At 38.4% G+C, this 20,940-nt stretch overlaps 1 protein-coding gene across 1 annotated transcript in view; it reads left to right on the top strand.

The window, feature by feature from the left end:
* The window catches only part of PPA1 (inorganic pyrophosphatase 1), a 37,124-nt gene that overhangs the window by 10,097 nt on the left and 6,087 nt on the right, over positions 1-20,940 (top strand). The window contains exons 3-8 of the mRNA XM_032312972.1: positions 7,177-7,230; positions 8,064-8,183; positions 10,655-10,741; positions 11,920-12,046; positions 17,337-17,464; positions 17,766-17,851. Of these exons, the coding sequence (XP_032168863.1) occupies positions 7,177-7,230; positions 8,064-8,183; positions 10,655-10,741; positions 11,920-12,046; positions 17,337-17,464; positions 17,766-17,851 (602 nt within the window). The remainder of the gene's footprint in view (positions 1-7,176; positions 7,231-8,063; positions 8,184-10,654; positions 10,742-11,919; positions 12,047-17,336; positions 17,465-17,765; positions 17,852-20,940) is intronic.

The raw sequence follows: 20,940 nt of genomic DNA, 5'->3' as shown, positions 1-20,940 counted from the left end.
GATGGAACCTCGCATCTGGCTTTCTGCTCCCCGCCCCCGTCTCTCTCTGCCTGCCTCTCTGCCTCCTTGTGATCTCTGTCAAATAAATAAATAAAATCTTAAAAAAAAAAATTGTTAGTCATTGAAAATCATAGAAAACTTTGACAGCTGGAAATGCAGTCTTTTGCTTGATTTTATAAAAAGAAGAAAGGGGCGCCTGGGTGGCTCAGTGGGTTAAGCCGCTGCCTTCGGCTCAGGTCATGATCTCAGGGTCCTGGGATCGAGTCCCGCATCGGGCTCTCTGCTCAGCAGGGAGCCTGCTTCCCTCTCTCTCTCTCTCTCTCTCTCTCTGCCTGCCTCTCCATCTACTTGTGATTTCTCTCTGTCAAATAAATAAATAAATAAAATCTTAAAAAAAACAAATAAATAAAAAGAAGAAAGTAAGTAGATTGTGGTTATAATAATCTGTTTTTAAATTTTAGTTCTATTAATCAATTAATCAATCAATCTCTTTAATTAAAGTTCTCTTAAAGCTCATCTGAATGGGGGTGGATAGGATAGGAACTTATTCTTAGTTATGACACATCAGTTAAGTGTTTTTTTTTAAAAGATTTTATTTATTTGACAGAGCACAAGCAGAGGGAGCAGCAGGCAGAGAGGGGAGAGAAGCAGGCTCCCCACTAAGTAAGGAGCCTGAGCCTGATGCAGGCCTCTATCCCAGGACCCTGGAATCATGATCTGAGCCAAAGGCAGACACTTAACCAACTGAGCCACCTAGGCTCACCTAGATGCCCCTCAAATAGACTTTTATCATTTATCATTTATCAATGAAATAATTAGAATCCATTTACTTTTTCTTTTTAAAAAAATTTAAAAATTTTTTTCAGCTTTACTGAGGTAGGATTGACAAATAATCATGTGTTTACGGTATACAGTGTGATGTTCTGATGTATGTATACACTGTGAAATGATTCCCCCCAATCAAGCATACTGACCTCATCACTTCACATACTTAATTTCTCATGTGTGTTGAGAATACTTAAGATCTACTGTTTTAGTAGATTTCGTTAAACCATGCTGTACATTAAGATCTCCAGAACTTAATCGTCTTATAATGGAAAGTTTGCATCCTTTGATCAGCATTTCCCCTTTTCCTCTAGCCCCGGCAACCATCATTCTACTCTGTTTTTATGAGTTTAACTTTTTTAGATTTCACTTAAAAGTGAGATCAGACAGTATTTGTCTTTCTCTGATTTAATTCACTTAGCATAATGTCTTGCACGTTCATCCATGTAGTCACAGTGGCAGGATTTGGATTTCCTTCTCTTTTAAGCCTGAATAATATTTGTGTGTGTGCGTACACATGTATTTATGTATATATGCAACATCCGTTGACGGACACTTAATTTGTTTCTGCATCTTCTGTGAATAATGCTGCAGTAAACATGGGAGTGCTCTTCAACATTATGATTTAATTTCTTTTGGATATATACCCAGAAATGGGATTGCTGGATCATGTGGTAGTTCTCTTTTTGGGGTTTTGAGGAACCGCCATACAGTTTTCCATAATGGCTGCACTTACTTATATTCCCACCAACGGTGCACAAGGAGGAATCCATTTATGTTTAATAGCTTAGAGTATATCCTGTAATCAAAAAAACAACTTTGAAAAAGCCTAAAACTAAGGGTTAAGAGCCATTGTCACTTGGGGAGCACTTAATAAGGTATAATATCCTTAGAAATGATGAAATCTGGTACCCCTTTAAAAAAAAATTATTTATTTGACAGAGACCGTGAGAGAGGGAGCACAAACAGGGGGAGCTGGAGAGGGAGAAGGAGACTCCTTGCTGAGCAGGGACCTCCCACCCCCCCAATGCTCAATCCCAGGACTTTGGGATCATGACCTGACCTAAGCCACCCAGGCACCCCTGTTACACCTTTTCAGAAGCCCTTCCTGGGACTGGAACATTTCCTTATTCATTATGTGAGCTCTTCTGATAGGGATTTTATATCCCAAAATTATTCTAGAGGTTAAAAAAAAAAAAAAAGGCCAAGCTGCTCTTGTTTTTTATTAGCCTCTTGCTTGATGTCTAATCTCTAGATATATTTAGAGATATATTTAGAAAAAAATCCTCTCTACCACCGTTTTCTGCCAATTTTATTGCAAAACAGAAAAATAAAAGGAAGGATGATGGAATCAGAGAGTGATTTTGTATTTCTTCCGATATCTGACATTTACTTGATTCCTGAAAGTATCCAGAGAAAAACACGATGGGTCAACTTGAAAATGCTAATTTAAGCCACTTACATAATTTTGCAATATAGCATGTCATGTTCAGTAGGCTTCAGATCCTGTGTTGGAAATAGATCATAAGTCATGAGGTGTTCAAAGGTCTCCCAGTAAAGACACATTTAACTTTACTACTAAGATTCAGAGATGGCATATAATTAAGAGCATGTTCCCTATATGCACAAACTTACTTTAGTAGTAATAGCCTACCAAAAAGTTATAGCCTGTTCATTAGTAAACAACTCATTAGACTACTCATTTGACCCACAAGAAAAATAACCAGTTTGGAGATGAAACATATGGTTACCATACTACTGTAATATTCCTGTTTAATCAGTGAAATTAAAAGACTAATCAAGATATAGGTTACATTTCTTCTATTCCTAAAATACTTCTGTTTAAAATCTTTTTGATTTAGGGGCACCTGGGTGGCTCAGTCGGTTAAGCATCTATCTTTAGCTCAGGTCATGATCTCAGGGTCCTGGGATCAGAGTCTAGATCAGGCTCCTTGCTCAGCAGGGGACCTGCTTCTCCTTCTCCCTCTGTCCCTCTGGCTTGAGTGCGTGGGCAAGCGTGCATGCCCACCCGTGTGCTCTCTCTCTCTCTCTCTCTCTCACAAATAAATAAATAAATAAAATCTTTGGAAAAAATAAATCTTTTTTATTTAATGGAGTGATGTAATTAATTTTAGCCTTAAGTTTCTAATCTCCTTAGAGTCTGGACACCTTTAACATTGACATTCTTATTGGTGAAATGATCATAAACCTGGGAAATAAGACTGACTGTTATGTGTTGACTTTCCAAAGTGACTTTGGGAAGTCAACACATAACTAAAAAGCTAAAACTATGGTTTGCCTTTCCTCTGCCTCCTACAGGCTTGTCAAAACCATCAAACTAGGGGTAGAGGTTAGTACCTTTTTCTTCCTTCCTCTGAAACTATAAGGAGCTGAGAGCTTGATGCCAAAGCAGGGATTTAGAATCAGAGCATAATAAAGTGGAGAACAGAGTTCTGAGCAGCTCTAACAATGGGGATAATTAGCCCACAGACCCAGGATTGAGCTAAATCATTGTTGAAACCAGTTGGGATTAGAGAAAAAAGGCATGAATCTGTAACTGGGTTGTACAAAATATCCTAAGATCTTGTCTCAGTATTTTAAATGCATAAATGTTGGAAATGTAAGAATGCATGATTTTTTCCATTTGTTAATTGTAAAATCCCCCAAAACATAAGATTGACCATCTTCAGCATTGTTAAGTGTATAGTTCAGTGGTGTTGAGTACTTTCACATTGTTATGCAACCATCGCCACTCTTCATCTCCAGAATTCTCTTCGGTTGGCATAACTGAAACTCCCCCCACCCACACCCACACCCAGACTCCCTGGTAGCTATCCTTCTGCTTTCTGCCTCTATGAATTTGACTTCTTTAGATACCTCATATAAGTGGAATCATGTGGTATTTGTCCTTTCGTGCTGGCTTATTTCATTTATCATGTCCTCAAGACTAGCAGTGAATAGAATAAAAGCTCTTTTAACTCCCTAGAAGTCGGATCTCCAAATCAGGTTGTTCCTATGTGGAGGCCTCAGGCTGGGGACAGCTGGGGGGTGTCCATAAACCTGGGTGAGGGATCTTATCTGTGAAATGAATGTTTAGCACATTTTCAAGGGGTCATCCACATTATAGCATGTGTCAGAATTTTCTTCCATTTTTTTGGGTTGCTTCTACATTTTAGATACTGTGAATAATGCTGCAAGGTCATGGGTGTACAAAGACCTCTTCAAGACCCTGCTTTTGGTTCTTCTGGGTATATACCCAGAGGTAGAATTGCCAGACTACATGGTAATTCTATTTTTAATTTTTTGGGGAACTGCTGTTTTCCACAGTGACTGTACCATTTTACATTTCTACCAACAGTGCACAGGAGTTCCAATTAGAATGCATAGTTTAACAGTAAAAGTGTTTCCAGGAATGGAGTAATTGGTTGAATTTCTTAAATTGCCCTGAAAGGCCTAAGGATCACTGGTCCCCTGAACAACTCCCTGAATTATAGCCATGGTATCTAGGAGAAATAAACTATTCTTTAGTAGTAGTTCCTGCTAAAGAATGAAGCTCCCGTTTTATATCAAAATACTTAAGTAACACCTCTGTTGTGATAATAATTGGAGAGAATAATTACTAAAAGCTATAAGCTCATTGCTTTTAAAAAATATGTAGGAATTACTATGGCATCTCCATAAACATTCATTTTATAGACAGGATCCCTCACCCAGGTTTGTGGACACACCCCCACCCCAAAGCTGTTCCCAGCCTGAGGTCTTCACACAGAAACAACCCGATTTGGAGATCCAACTTTTGGGGAGTTAAAAAGAGCTTTTATTTTGTTCACCGCTAGTCTTCAATGCTTGGAAAAGTAGCAGAACAGTGGCACTCAATGATTCATTATTTGTTGAAAGAAAATGAATGAATCGGCTCTGAGGCTCTTTATAGGATGGATACTCCTTGCTATTTTTTGGCTTAGCTAATTTCTTTTTTTTTTTTTTTTTAAGATTTTATTTATTTATTTGACAGACAGAGATCACAAGTAGGCAGAAAGGCAGAGAGAGAGGAGGAAGCAGGCTCCCTGCTGAGCAGGGAGCCTGATGTGGGGCTTGGTCCTAGGACTCTGAGATCATGAACCCACTGAGCCCCCCAGGTGCCCTTGGCCTAGCTAATTTCTAAAAAGCACCAAACCTTCAGACATTTGGAATTCTTCTGTTTGCAGTAGAGTTATCTTACCATTTTCAGAAAGATATTTTCTTTCCTGTAATGTTGGTTCATCCTTTCTTTGTTGGTTCATTCTTTCTTTTCTTTGCCTGCTTGCTTCCATTGTAGTTACATAGGTTTGGAGTATTAGGTAATGTGGTTTTTGAGGATCTATACATACTTTTCATTTAATTCAATTAAAGTGCTTAATATAGTTACCAAATTTCAAATTCTTATATTTTATCTCTATTTGCTACTTTTTCACTTGAGATAATTTATTCACTTGATAATGTTTACTTTAAAAAAATTAACCAATCTCCTTGGTTTTTCCTTCTTAGTTACTCTTTTACGTGGTAACAGCTCCATCTTGTGAACCTTTAGGATATTGCTGTTGAAAACTGCAAAGTCCTGACTCATTCATAAATGCAAAGATCTTCCATTTTAATACCTGAGGAGTGGCACGAGATGGACATAGTTCTCGAAAACATATAGTGCGGAGAATGAAATTTAATCAAGGATTAGGTCTACTCATGAACAATGTATTACTTTTTCTAAACCACGCAGTTAATTACTTTACAGGGATAGAGCACTTAGACAGTCCTGGATTTAAATATCTCTAATTTTTTGTGAGTTTTATGTTATATCAGGTAGGTGTTAAGAGGCTTGGAGCAGAAATGTGTGAAAAGCTTTAGTCTTCCCCGGTTTGACCTTGAGCTTACATAAGTGACAGAAGTTTTAGACCGTGAACTCTAGCTTTTTTGTTTGATTAAAAGGAACAGCAGGATAATTATTGGCTTAAAACCGTTGACTTACTTCCTTGCAGTTTACCAGTATGCTTTTCTTTCTTTCTTTCTTTCTTTCTTTTTTTTTAAAGATTTTATTTATTTATTTATTTGATAGAGAGCAGGAGTGAACATAAGCAGGGGGAAAGAGAGAAGCAGACTCTCTGCTGAGCAGGGAGCCCAACCTGGGGCTGATCATGGCTTGAGGTGAAGGCAGTCGCTTAACCTACTGAGCCACCCAGGCGCCTCTCAGTCCCTGTTTTTGATGTGAGGTAGCAGAGAAGTAATCCTAAGAAGTGTGTAGCTAAGTGATTTTCATTTGAAGTCCACTTGTAAAAATGTACATTTTATAAAAGAACAATTGCAGATTTGGCTTCATATGTGCCTTTTGCAGAAGCTTGTAAACAGAAAAACTGCATTTAAATTTTATTCCTTGGTGAAATAATTTTCTGACCATTTAGAGCTTGATTTAAGGCTATAAACTAATTACAGTAGAACTACTATGGGTTAAAATATTTTTGGAACTTTTATGTGCTCTTCAATGTCAAATTTCTTGTCTTTTTGAGGAATACTTGATTTTTTTTTTTTAAGATTTTATTTATTTATTTGACAGACAGAGATCACAAGTAGGCAGAGAGGCAGGCAGAGAGAGAGAGAGAGAGAGAGAGAGAGAAGGAAGGAAGCAGGCCTCCTGCTGAGCAGAGAGCCCGATGCGGGGCTCGATCCCAGGACCCTGAGATCATGACCCGAGCCGAAGGCAGCAGCCCAAACCACTGAGCCACCCAGGCGCCCCAGGAATACTTGATTTTTTAAAAAACATTTAAGTTGGGAGAAAAATGTGGGTAATCAAGTTGATTGACTTTGTATGAGGCTAAAACTAAAGTATGACAAAGTAATTAAATGGACTTGGGGTTTATCTTACAAACTGCCTCTGAAGTCAGAGTTCCAGAAGCATCTTGAACATTTGCAATGCCACTGGGGAAAGTGAAGAGCCTTTGAAGATGATCGCTTTGAAGATGGTCTTCCTCACACATACAAGTTTTGTTATGTTTAAAAACTCTTTCTTTATAGGAACATTCTTACCTACCCCCCAACATTTTATTTTGAAAAATTGATTATGTTTACTGAAACATACAAAACAGTTCAAAGAATTATACTACAGACAAGCACACACTCACCACCTTGATTATACAGTTATTTTGCATATTTGCTTTATCTTTTCATTCATTAGTCAGTCTGATTTTTTGATGAATTTTGTTGAAAGCCCATTGACTTCAAAGGTCCACTCCAATGAACGCTTTAACTTTGGAAGAACTAGGGTGTGCTCACTTAAGTAAGAGAACCAGTTAGCTCCTGTGACCCTCTCCATTCTGTTTTTTTCAGGACGTGTTTCACATGGTAGTTGAAGTACCACGCTGGTCTAATGCAAAAATGGAGGTACGTTTCCTCTTATGTTGATAATCAGACTTAGGATATTAATTTTGACCTAGCCAAACTGATTTGCTCAAGGGTTCAATAGCTGAGGTCGAAGATTTTCTTGTTGCTAGTCTCAGTCTGTTTTCCAGTTGGATCTCCTGTTGCCTGCCAATCTCTGACTTGAGCTCCAGCTCATTTACTGTTTGCAAATATGCCATGAACTTCCCCAAGCCTTTGCTTCTGGCATTCTGGAAGCCTGGAATTACCTTTTTCTTTTGTCTTGTTCCCCTAAAGTTCATCACTGACTCCTCCACAGAGTCAAACAGGCTTTCTTTAGTTGCCCCAGCCACCTGTATTGAAATTTCTGTTGCATTTTGTTCTTTCTGATGATACCTAATAGGTTTGGCTTTTTGTTGTAGATGTTACATATTTTATATCACTTAAACTTTTTGACTGTAACCACATTTTGTATATATTATATACTCAAATATTTGAATAAATTTAAATGTTTTAAAGGAAAATTTAAGTTGGATAATACTTACTTTGCCCTTTTACTAAAAACCTTAAAACATTTATCAAATGTTAGGATTTATTCCAGGTAATTTAGTTTTTGCTTTCTGGAATAAATAAATGTTTTTTGTTTGTTTGTTTTCCCTTCTATATACCTCAAGTAAGTTTTCCACTTAAAGGCTGTTTATGGAATAACTTTTATATCAAATCATTAAAATGTGAGAGGTAAGTAAGTCATTAAGGTGGAATTAGGGGATGTGTATTCTTTAATTCATTTCCTTAAATTCCTATCTGAATAGTATTTTATATCCAAATATACAATGATTTGAAATTTTTTATTTCAGATAGCTACAAAGGACCCTTTAAACCCAATTAAACAAGATGTGAAGAAAGGAAAACTCCGTTATGTTGCAAATTTGTTCCCTTATAAAGGATATATCTGGAACTATGGTGCCATCCCCCAGGTATGTCTCAAAATGTACTTTTTAGCTTATAAAAAATTAACCTACTGCTAGTAAGAAAGATTTAAACACAAGCAGAAAGTTTTTGCTATAGATGTTAACAACATAAGAGTAATTATAATACTTTCTTGAACAACTTATTTCCAAGATAAACTGAAAGATAAAGGTTTACAATGTTTAAATTCACATTTGAAAGTTTATTCTTTTCTGAAATCTTTATTTTTCTATATGGACTGGTTGTAAAGCATGCACATGGTTTCTTTACAGAATGAGTAGTAAACCCATTATAAGAGCCTATATGTATATATAGCCTAGTGGCTGAAAGCACTGATTTTTGGTACCACATCCCACGTCTGCTGTTTGGCTCACCTAACTTGCCTTTCTTGCTTCCTGAGACCTGTATTCCCAAGATATTATTAGCACTTAGCTCTTATGGCTATTGAACCTTGCACATGGAAGCTTTTATATTGAGGCCTGATTTCTTCTTACCGCCAGTCTTTTTGTGGTAAAGTAGTAAATGGGGTTCTGTTTCCCTAAGCAGCCAGCACTTTGAGGAGGGAGGCTATCTGCACTGTGTACCAAGTTGTCCCCAGCACCATGCCAGTGGGTATAGTAGGTTCTTATTTAATATTTAAGTGAAGAGCCACTAGAATCATGTCTATTATGAGTAAATGATGGCTATTTAATTCCAATTCAGTAGGCTAATGCCTGTGGTACTGAATGATTTTTGCTCAAAATTCTCAATTTTACTCTTTTCCTGTTGATAAATGGTTTATTTTTATTAGCCAGTAAGTCTCTTAATTGCAGTCTACTGTGAAACAGTGTGAAAGTTACCAGAACAAAGACCACACTCCCCGAGCTTGTTAGGTGATCACAGAGTCGTTTGTCTGCCTTTATGGCACCTCACTCTGTATTTCAGTTGATTTAGTAGTTAGCCTCAAAACATCGTCCCTTTGGGAAGACACTGCCGAAAGACTTACTCCTGTGGAGGCTGGATTTGGCTTTGTTGCATCCAGTCTTCCTTTATGACCCTTCACTTTTCTGTTTCTGCCTTTCCTCCCGCTGAGTAGGCGAACAAATCTGAGAAGTGGGTTCTAGATTGGGGGAGCAAAGAACGAGAACAACAGCTACATTTTAAGCTTGTAGACCAGCCGCTCCTCTGTGAGATGCTCTACAAGGAGTCGGGGAAAAAAGCCAGCGACTGAAAGCTCCAGAAAATCCTGATTAATAAACCTTTCAGTCTTGGATCCTGGTCAGTGATGACCCTTGCCACCAGAACATCTCATTTCCATTTTAGTACTATTCTCTCCCCGCCTCTGTTGTGGAAATTTGTGCCAAGGAAAATCTAGTTAGAAGACAGTGAGCACGAAGAATTCATCAAACACATTTTACTTTTAATGTATTTTTTAGGTAAATATTTGGTTTTGTATTTGTGTTTGCATGTTGTCTCGGCTGTTAGGTGGCTGGTGTTTGTTTTATACAGCATGGTTATTGGGAGCCTCATGGCTCCCAGTCCTGTGACTTTTGATCTTGGGGTCGGGAGTTCAAGCCCTCACACTGGGTGTGGAGATTGCTGAAAATAAGTAAATAAATAAATAAATAAACAAACAAACTTTTAAAAAAAGAAAAAAGATCGTTCTCTGCTTTATTTATTTATTTATTTAAGATTTATTTATTTATTTGAAATTTATTTATTTGACAAAGAGAGACACAACGAGAGAGGGAACACAAACAGGGAGAGTGAGTGGGGGAGGAGCAGGCTTCAAGAGCCGGGAGCCCGATGTGGGGCTCAATCCCAGGACTCTGGGATCATGACCTGAGCCAAAGGCAGATGCTTAACCACTGAGCCACCCAGGTGCCCCCATTCTGTGCTTAAAGTTAGTTTAGCGTATATAGCATAGCATATTTAGCATAATAAATATAACTATATATAATATATAATAAATATAATTATAAATATATAAATTAAATATATATAAATATAACTATATATGATATATATAACTATATGTTATATATAGTAATAAATATAATTAATTGCTGGGGCTAAATAAATAGCCCCAGCAGTTAATTATAATTATTGTGCCCAGTGAAGAGTCTTAGAAGTGAATAAAGAATTTCTTAAAACTGAGAAGAAAAGGGGTGCCTGGGTGGCTCTGTGGGTTAAGCCTCTGCCTTCGGCTCAGGTCATGATCTCAGGGTCCTGGGATCGGGCCCCCGCGTTGGGCTTTCTACTTGGCAGGAAGCCTGCTTTCCCCCCGCCGCCTGCCTCTGCCTACTTGTGATCTCTTTAAATTTAAAAAAAAAAAAAAAAAAAAAAACTTAAAAAAAAAAAAAGAAAATAGCTGAAGATTCATGTTTTGCAGAAAGACTCATGGGATATATGACCTTTTAAAGTCCTGCACAGTCCACTTTGTCAGTAGCATGTGTAGGAGTGATACACTCTTGGCCTTATTATTGTTACTACTTTTTAGACTTGGGAAGACCCAGGACACAATGACAAGCATACTGGCTGTTGTGGTGACAATGATCCCATTGATGTGTGTGAAATTGGAAGTAAGGTAATGGCTCTGAAATATTTTTCTGTAGTGTTAAAAGATGATAGTCATGAGGTATACAGAGTTCATACTTTAAAAAATATTGTGAATAAAATACAAGTATTAGCGAAATAATGATGTCTCTTTGATAAATTAACAGCTTCTGGTTCATCTAAGCATTTGTATACTATAATCTGTGCATTGAAACCTAGTCTAGAAAAGTGTGTATATATGCATGTGTGACTGTACGCACATACGTGGGAGAAGTAGGGGTGTTCTGCATCTTCAGAAGGCACATGACCAGTCAGTAGGTGAAGAGTACCTGGAGGTAAATTTCATCTCAGTGCAGGGCAAACCTTGCCTAATGAACCGCCCCATGCCAAATAAGCTCATGAGAGGTAATTTCTTTATCATGGTGAGAATTTCTTTATCAGGTAGGGCTGCTCTAAGATTATGACTACAGTTAGATTTCTTTATGATCTGTCTCAGGCTCAGGGAAATAGTTAACTGAAAAGAAAGCTGTCATTGCTGTTTTTAACTCATAAAGTTAAGTCGTATTGTATGACTTGCCTAATTCAGCCAGGGGGTGGGGGGCATAGAATTCAGTGATCCATCACTCACATACAACCCAGGTGTTCTCCTTAATACTCATCACCCTTTTAGCCCACCCTGCACCCACCTCCCCCCAGCAACCCTCAGTTTGTTCTCTATCAATAAAAGTCTCTTATGGTTTGTTTCCTTCTCTCCTTTTTACTTTTCCCCCTTCCCATATGTTCATCTGTTTTCTTGAATTCCACATATGAGTGAGATCATATGGTATTTGTCTTTCTCTGACTTATTTCGAGAAAACACATTTAAATATGAGTTTGAAACATTATGGAGGATTTATTCTTTGGCACAATCAGTGACAGTTCAAAAAATGTGAATTATCCTGAACCATGCTATTGCTTAAGTAATAAGGGTAATAGGTAATAATAGGGAATAATAATAGTAATAGTAATAAGGGTACCTATTTTCAATTTTGATAAAAGAGTGACAGGGATTTGATTGTTTAGCTTTTCAAAAATTGCTCAAAGGAACAATTTTAAGGTAAGTTTGCAGAAACTTGGTATCTTCCATATTTCTTGTTATCTGCCAAGTAGAACTTTTCTTCCAAAGGTTCATTCTGTAGTATTGTCCTAACTGTGGTTATTGACTCTCAGGTATGTGCAAGAGGTGAAATAATTGGGGTGAAGGTTCTGGGCATACTGGCTATGATTGATGAAGGGGAAACTGACTGGAAGGTCATTGCCATTAACGTGGATGATCCTGATGCAGCCAATTACAATGGTAAGGAAATCTGAAGATCTGATCTATGTCTAAATCTTATGCGTCACCAAACTTAACCTGTGATGATAGATTTGCCTTCAGGAAGCGATAAGCAATAAGCCCATGCCTTCAAACTGTTAAAGAATGGAGAAGCAAGAGGTGCCTGGGTGGTTCAGTCGGTTGAGCAGCTGCCTTCAGCTCAGGTCATGATCCCAGAGTCCTTGAATCAAGCCCCGCATCTGGCTCAGCAGAGAGCCTGCTTCTCCCTCTCCCTCTGCCTGCCGCTCTGCCTACTTGTGCTCTCTCTTTATCTCTCTGTCAAATAAATAAATAAAATCTTTTTTTCTTTAAGATTTTATTTATTTGACAGATAAAGATCAGAAGCAGGCAGAGAGAGGAGGAAGCAGGCTCCCCGCCAAGCAGAGAGCCCGACGCGGGGCTCGATCCCAGGACTGTGAGATCATGACCCGAGCCGAAGGCAGAGGCCCAACCCACTGAGCTACCCAGGCGCCCCAAATAAATAAAATCTTAAAAAGAAAAAAAGAGTGGAGAAGCGTAACATTGATTGGACAAAGCATTGTTACTGCACCTAGGGAACTTCTTAATAATTAACTTAAAATTAACTCAACTTTCTCCTTCATTCCAGGAAAGAAAAAAATTGGTAGTTTGTGTTGACTGTTTTCTCTCTTCCTTCCATACATACTAGCATTTACTTGCTCTATTTATTTATTTTAAAATATTTTTTATTGAGCTATGATCTGCATACCATAAAATTTGTTTTAAAGTATATAATTCTATGATTTCTCATATATTCACTCAGTTGTGCAAATATCATCACTATCTAATTCCCGAACATGTTCCCCACCCTAAGAGGAAGCCCCATAACCATTAGCAGTCACTCCCTGTTCCCACTTCCGGCTGTCCCTGGCAACCACGAATCTATTGTGTGTCTTTATGGACTTGCCTGTTCTGAACATTTCGCACAAGTGGGATCGTATGATAACGTGTCTGTCTGGCTTCTTTCATATAGCATAGTGTTTTCAAGTCTCATTTACATCATAACACATATCAGTACTTCATTCCCTCTCCCCTTTTTTTGGTGGTATAATTCACTTAACACAAAATTCACTGCTGTAACAGTTTTAAAGTGTATAGTTTGGTGGCATTTAGTACATTCACAAGGTTGCGTGACCATCAGCACCGTCTAGTTTCAGGACATTTCATCACTCCAAAAGAAGATGCTGCTTCTAAGTGGTCAGTCCCTAGGCCCTTCTTTTCCCAGGCTCTGGCAGCCACTAATCTGCCGTCTGTCTCCATGGATTTACCTATCCTGGATATTTCATACACATGGAATTTCACACACATGCGGCTTTTTGTGTCTGGTTTCTTTTACTTAGCATAATGCTTACTAGGTGCATTATGTAATGCACCTAGTAGCTGTAGCTACTACAGCTGTAGCTCGTATCTGCACTCCTTCCTTTTTATGGCTGAATTCTATCCATTGATTGCATGGATCTATGCCACATTTTATTTATCAGTTCATCTGTTGATAGACAGTTGGTTTGTTTTTGGCTGTTAGGAATAATGCTGCTGCTGTGAACATTCCTGAACAAGTTTTTATGTGGACATATGTTTTTAATCCTCTTGGATACAGATACCTAGGCGTGGAGCTGCTGAGTCATATGGGGACTCTCATGTTTAACCTTTTCAGGAATGGCCAAACTCTTTTCCAAAGCAGCTGCACCATTTTACAGTCCTGCCGCTGGCCATCAGTGTTCTAATTTCTCAACTTTCTTGCCCACTTGTTACTTTTTTTTTTTTTCCCCATTATAGCCTTTCTAGTTCTTTATGTATTCTGGATACTAGACATTTATGAGATACATGATTTACCTGTATCTTCTTCTACTTTGTAGATTGTCCTTTAATTTTCTTAATGAAAGCCCTCAAGTTTTCCATTTTTGTGTAATTTATCAATTTTTCTTCTGTTTCTTGTACTTTCGGTATCATATCTAAGAAACCATTACCTCTAGTCCAAGGTCATAAAGATTTACACTTATGTTTCTTTCTAAGAGTTTTATAAATTTAGCTCTCACATTTAGGCCCTGATCTGTTTTATATTAATTTTTGTATATGGTATGAAGTGGGAGGCCACCATCATTCTTTTGGATATGGAGATCTATTTGTCCCAGCACCATTGTTGAAGACTATTCTTTCCCCCATTGAATTGTGTTGGGATTATTACTGAGAATCAGTTGGCCATAAATGTATGGGTTAATGCTATAATCTGATTGTCTGAGTCCTTTTTGAAAAAGAAATGTTTGTACCTTGTAATTCTATCTTGTTTTCATGTCTATTTTTATATTAATCTTGTCTCTAGTTAATGATCGAACCCATTTTCATTATTGAATTGGTCTTCTCTTGCCTGTCTGAAATGGGTCTCACTGGACTAAAATCAAGGTGTCAGCAGGATTGTGTTCCTTCTGGAGGCTCCAAGAAAAAATATTTTTCCTTGCATTTTCTAGCCTCTGAAGGCTGCCCATATTCCTTGATTCATGTCCCCTCTTCAAGCCAGCAACTGCAAGGCAAGTCTTTATCACCCTCTTCCCTGACGGACTCTTCTGCCTTCCTCTGCCACATAAAGACCTTTAAGATTAAGCCCAGCCAGATATCCCAGGATTATCTCCCAGTTTCCAGATCAGCTGATTAGCAACCTTAATTCCACTTGCAGCCTTCATTTCCTCTTCCCACGTAACAGGACATATTCACAGGTTCTGGGAATTAGGGCGGGGACATCTTTGGGGACAGCCTTCGGCTCACCACAAATGGTGACACTGTAATGGTGGATATATGATAGTATGCATTTGTCAAAACCTGTAGAATTTTATAGTAGCAGAATGATGCCACACCCCTTCAAAGTCATCTACCTCCTAATCCCCTGAATAGGTTACTTTACATGGCAGATGCACTTTCAGATGTGATTAAGGTTAGGTCCTTGAGATGGGGAGAGTATCCTGGATTATCCACATGGGCCTCATTTAATCACATGAGTCCTTGAAAGCAGAGAACCTTTCTCAGCTATAGCCACAAAGAGATGTGATAGCAGAGGAGTCAGAGTCAGAAAGAGAAACGAATAGAGACTGACTTTTTGTTTCACATTGTCCTGTATTGTTAAAATTTTATAGAGTGAGAATGTGTTCATTCTGTTTGTTTACCCCTTGACAGTGATTCTTGTGATCAGTGTGTCCATTTTCCCATATGCTATTAACATAAGATCACTAAGTGGCATGCTCTGGCCACAGTTAGGGAAGCCACACCTATCATTATGTCAGCGGCATTTTGCTAGGGTATCATTTCCCTGCAGTAGAGGCTCTTAGAACCCTAAAAACTTTGTCTGGGTGGTTGGCCCCATGGTGCAGGTAGTATACAGCTTTCCCACAACGTCAACCCGAGACAGTGTCTGTTTGCCATCCGTTACTGGAGTTTCTAGATGGATAGAAGTCTTGACTAGCCACAACTTTGGGAGAGATACACACAGAGCCATGGGAGAGGACTGCAGCAACCAGGTTGGACACATGGATCCTCTTTGTCATTGGGGGGCCCACAATAGCCAGATTACCCTGTGAGCCTGGGGTCCCATGCAGGCTACAACACCAGTACTGACTGGCTGATTAGGACAGCCAAACTCAAGAGGGAACAACAGCACAGGGTGCTGTCTCTGGTAGGATCTCGATGTGGCATTAGGAGGCCCACAACTGTTGTAACTCTGCAGACCACTGGCAGCATGCAAAGTGAGAACAAAAGTTGACTAGCTTTTTTTCCTACTTTTTCTCTTCTGGGGCTGATGTTCAGGGTTCCCCAGTCTGGATCCAGTGTACTTTTCAAGGTCTGGTTCAGGGTCAGAGAGTCAATCAGCTCCTACAGGTTTCTAGGCTGTGGTATAATACAAAAATATATTTGGTCTTTGTCTCCAGTTCCTGGCAAAGAACTTCCTGGAATTTCCTGGGTGTTTCCTAGTCTGTTTTGTTATACATAGTAAGTCCTTTTCTTCAAACCTGAGTTTATGCTAATTAGGTGACTTAGGTGGGGCTCCTAGCTAACCTCAGACTGGATTGGTCACGGAAAGACTGAGTGGTTAGAGGGCAGGAATGTTCAGTCCCACCCACGGGCCTCTGGGGCCCGGAGGAGAAATAACACAATGCATGATATTCTTTAACTACACAGATTATAAACTGGACTTAAGGAAAGTTATTTTATAAAATTTAAATGTGCTTCTCTTGTTGAATGTACTTTTCCTTCCAGTAATACTTTTCTTGGTTGATTTTTTTTTTAGCCCTTGTTTCTTCTGTTTGCTTGCATTGAACAGCAGTTTGGTCATTTAAAGTTGACCTTGAGGACATTGAGGCTAGGCATTGTTGATGGCTATACAGAAACCTTGAAAATTTTAAAAGAATTTTAAATTATAAAATTTTTTAAACAAATTTTTTAAAGGATTTTATATATTTATTTATTTAGAGAGGGCACACATGACAGCCACCGTGAGTGGGGGTATGGGCAGAGGAAAATCTCAAGCAGACTCCCTTGCTGAGTGCAGAGCCTTACGAGGGGCTGGGATCCCATGACCCTAAGACCATACCCTGAGCCAGAGGCAGACACTGAGCTGACTGCTTCTCCCTCCCCCTCTGCCTGCCACTTACCCTGCTTACGCTCTCTCACTCTCTCTGTCAAATAAATAAATAAAATCTTAAAAAAAAAAAAAAAAAATCAGACACTTAACTGACTTAGCCACCCAGGTGTCCTAAAACATTGTTGTGTTTTGTTTTTTTTTTTTAAAGGTTAGTTTCCTGTTGGCCAGAACTAGAGCATTGTGATGTAGAATGCCTATCCTGTACAGGGAGAAGTCTAGTGTCATTTATGTCACCCATCAATGGATTTCAGTATAATCCATTTTTCTTGTCTCTGGTAATTGGAGTGTGTACCTCTGAATATAGCCTCAGGCTGTCTTTTTTGGTATCTCCTGCCCTTCTCATAGAAGTTACCTAACCTTGACAAACTCTTTCATTATGTAGCCCCCAGTCATATCTCCCTCCTCACCTCTAATAGAAATTATTACTGTATTAATTGTTTCCTTAATACTTAAAGTCATAGATGATTTCCTTTTCATGTGTATGTGTTCTCTTTTCAACAAGGTGGTTAGCTCCGTTATCTTTTACTTTGATAATCCATTCCATAGCTCTCTCAAAGTGCATACTTGAGATTTTTATTGCATGAATAATTACCTGTGCATCTTACAATCTACTTATTCTCTTCTTAGATATTAATGATGTTAAGCGGCTGAAACCTGGCTACCTGGAAGCTACTGTGGACTGGTTCAGAAGGTACAAGGTTCCTGATGGAAAACCAGAGAACCAGTTTGCTTTCAATGCAGAATTCAAAGATAAGGTAATGCATCATTTAGAAGCATAGCTTTAAGCCTGTTTGTATTGAGACTGTTTTAACTATATATATATATTTTTAATTTAACTATATTGTTACCATTTAAAGACTATACGGTCATAAAATAAATGTTTAAAGACATTGGTAAGATAGTCTTGACATTAATTTATCCATTTAAATGTTCTCTCCTGCTTTTGACACAAGGAAGTGAATTCAGAAAAGACAAAGTTATCAGTCTTTGGGGAAATCTTGATAATAAGGAAAGAACTCTTATCTGTCATTGTAATGCATTTTCTTCCAATTATAGGATTTTGCAATTGATATTATTAAAAGCACTCATGACCATTGGAGAGCATTAGTGACGAAGAAAACCGATGGAAAGGGAATCAGTTGGTAAGCAGTAATTCTTCTCTGCATGTTTAATACATAAAACAGACCAGTTTGCTCCAGAGATTTTAATGATACAAACATACTGTATCATGGTATTCCCTTAGAAAAGAGAGAACTAGTTTGTCAGTCCGTGCTAAAGGGAGTGGGAAGGTAGATATGTTAGCAAGTGAAAAGTACTCAAAAGATACCCTCTGAACAAGTACAAACTAAAACTATAAAGGGGACAGTTAAGAACAGAGCTTTGTGAGGGTAACTGGAAAGGCTTCCTAACATCAGGATGCTCAGAATGTAGCAAGTAAAATAATTTTGAGTGCAAGGGTTTTTCTCTGATATACATACAGAAGATGCATTGCAGCTAAACCAGTATCTACCATGCACACAAAATTTATTACTGCTAATAATAACCTAATATTTATTGAACAGTTAAATATTTGCCAAGCATGTAACAGAGATGTGTGGGGTTGCCTGGGTGGCTCAGTCAGTTAAGCGGCCCACTCTGGATTTCTGCTCAGGTCAATGATCTTGAGGTGGTGAGATTGAGGCCTGCATCAGGCTCTGCACTCAGCAGGAAGTCAGAGCCTGTTTGAGATTCTCTTCCTCTCCTGCCCTTCCCACTGCTTGCATACACACGCTCTCTTTCTAAAATAAATAAACAAATAAGCAAACAAATCTTTTAAAAGGGGGGTATGCCTGGGTGACTCAGTGGGTTAAAGCCTCTGCCTTCAGCTCAGGTCATGATCCTAGGGTCCTGGGATCGAGCCCTGAATCAGGTTCTGCTCCCCGCAACCCCCCCCCACCCCGCCAGCCTCTCTGCCTATTTGTGATCTCTGTCAAATAAATAAATAAAATATTTTAAAAAAGAGAGAGAGAGATGGAGGGAAGTTAAATTTAACCAAAGTCACCCCATGATAAGTGTTTCAGAGTTAGGACACACATCCAAGTCTGTCTGGCCTCCAGACAGTGTTCAGGATCATATACTTCTTCTTGAATACTCAAAAATTTATGAGAGAATGACCACTATCACCAGTTAACTAATGTTCTTGAAATAGTAGTCAATGAAATACATAAGGGAAAGGATGTATTTTGATCCAGGAATGTTGGAAAAGGAAGAGCAAATTGTCATAGATTATATGATTTTGTATCCAGAAAACCCTAGGGAAATAAAGAATTTAGCAAGGTGACCAACTACAAAGTGAATATATATATCAATAGCTTTCTATACAAGTGGTAGCAGAAACCATAATGGAGGAAAAGGCCCCATATAGAATATATTATTTAAAAAGAAAACACAAACCAAGGTATAAACAAGACATCTGCAGGACCCAGAAGAAGAAAGCTTTAAGACACTTGAGGAATATAAAATATTAAAAAAAAAAACCAAAAAAAAAAACTGTGTTCATAAATAACATTCAGTTTCATTAGAAAAAAAAAATTGCATGTGAAAATAGCCAGAAAAATTCTGAAAGAAAAAAAAAATGAGGGTAGTGGTATCAGGGTGGAGTGTTAATTGTTTTTGTCTTGTTTAGTAATACTGTTGTCCTGAATGTTTGATACTGAAGAAGAAAGTCATATCACTCAGAAGTCCTTTTGGAGTTTGGTAGACCCAGAGATGTCTTAGTTTATAACAAAGTATTATGGATGAATGGTTATGGACCCACACGGGCTGTTTAGGAAGAAAACTGGCTAGATCCCTAACTATTCCCCATACTTCTTAACGCCAGAGGTGCACACCAGCAACACCACCATGTTCTGGCTGTTTTGTTTTGTTTTAAGAGGTGCTATGACCAGGCAGGTGCTCCAGGAGTGCCCTCAGAGGCAGCTCTGCACATTTTCTCACGTTTAGCCTCTCTGCACCCTTATGTTAATTGGGTGTGGTCTGTAGGTATTTGAGTTTACAGCCCTTGTCTTACATCAGTATTTAATGTCAGACACATACATTTTGATGTGAAAAATTTCTAGAAAAAGTAGAAGGAATTTTTTTTTAAGATTTTATTTATTTGAGAAAATCTTTTTAAAAACTCATTTATACTGCATGAGCAGAGGGAGGGGCGGAGGGAGAAACAAGGTCCCCCACTGAGCAGGGAAGAGGACATGGGACACTATCCCAGGACCCTGAGATTCTTACCTGAGCCGAAAGCAGCCCGCTTAACTGACTGAGCTACCCAGGTGCCCTAAGTGAATTTATTAGGTTATAGCAGGGAAAGCCTTTTTAAACAGAGCACAAACTCATAATCCATACAGGAAAGGTTTACTTTTCATATATATCAGGAGACAATTTTTCCCAGTTGCTTTTTTTTTTTTTAAACAAAATACAACGAAGGCCTAAATTCTTTAATACATAAACAGCTTCTTCAAGTCAAAAAAGACTAGCAATTCAATAGATGGAGAAAAAGGTAGGAGAAGGAAGTTTACATAGAAGAAGGTGTACAGTCTCATAATTTAAAATGCAATTCAGCAAGATAATGATATTGCCCATTACATTTGCCAGAATTAGAAAAAAATCAGATGATAGCCAGAGATACCAAGACCATACATATGTAGCTATTGAGCTCATAAATGGGTATACCTTTGTGAAGGGCACTTTGATAGGATCCAGTCAAGAAATTAAAATTGCATGTATTTCTTCACATCACCACTGCTAGGAATATATCCATAGTTCACCAAGATCCACGTATAAGGATGTTCTTTATAATGTTGTTTATAATAGCAAAATGTTAGGAAAAAAATGTAATGATTAAGTACATCTATAATGGCACATTAAAAAAAATCTCTATATATTGATATGGAATGATATCTAAAATATATTAAGGGAGAAAAGCAAAGTTCCTAGTAGTGGGGTGCCTGGGTGGCTCAGTGGGTTAAAGCCTCTGCCTTTAGCTCAGGTCATGATCTCAGGGTCCTGGAATCGAGTCTCCCGCTTCGGGATCTCTGCTCGGCGGGGAGCCTGCTTCTTCCTTTCTCTCTCTGCCTGCCTCTCTGCCTACTTGTGATCTCTGTCTGTCAAATAAATAAATAAAATCTTTAAAAAAAAAAAAAGTTCCTAGTATTGTATTTAATATGATCCTATTTATGCAAGATAAGCACCCCCCCCC

The sequence above is a fragment of the Mustela erminea genome, chromosome 14 (genome assembly GCF_009829155.1).
Source record: "Mustela erminea isolate mMusErm1 chromosome 14, mMusErm1.Pri, whole genome shotgun sequence".
Taxonomy (NCBI): Eukaryota; Metazoa; Chordata; class Mammalia; order Carnivora; family Mustelidae; genus Mustela; species Mustela erminea.
The sequence above is the reverse complement of the archived record's forward strand: the minus strand, read 5'-3'. Positions and strand labels throughout refer to the sequence as shown.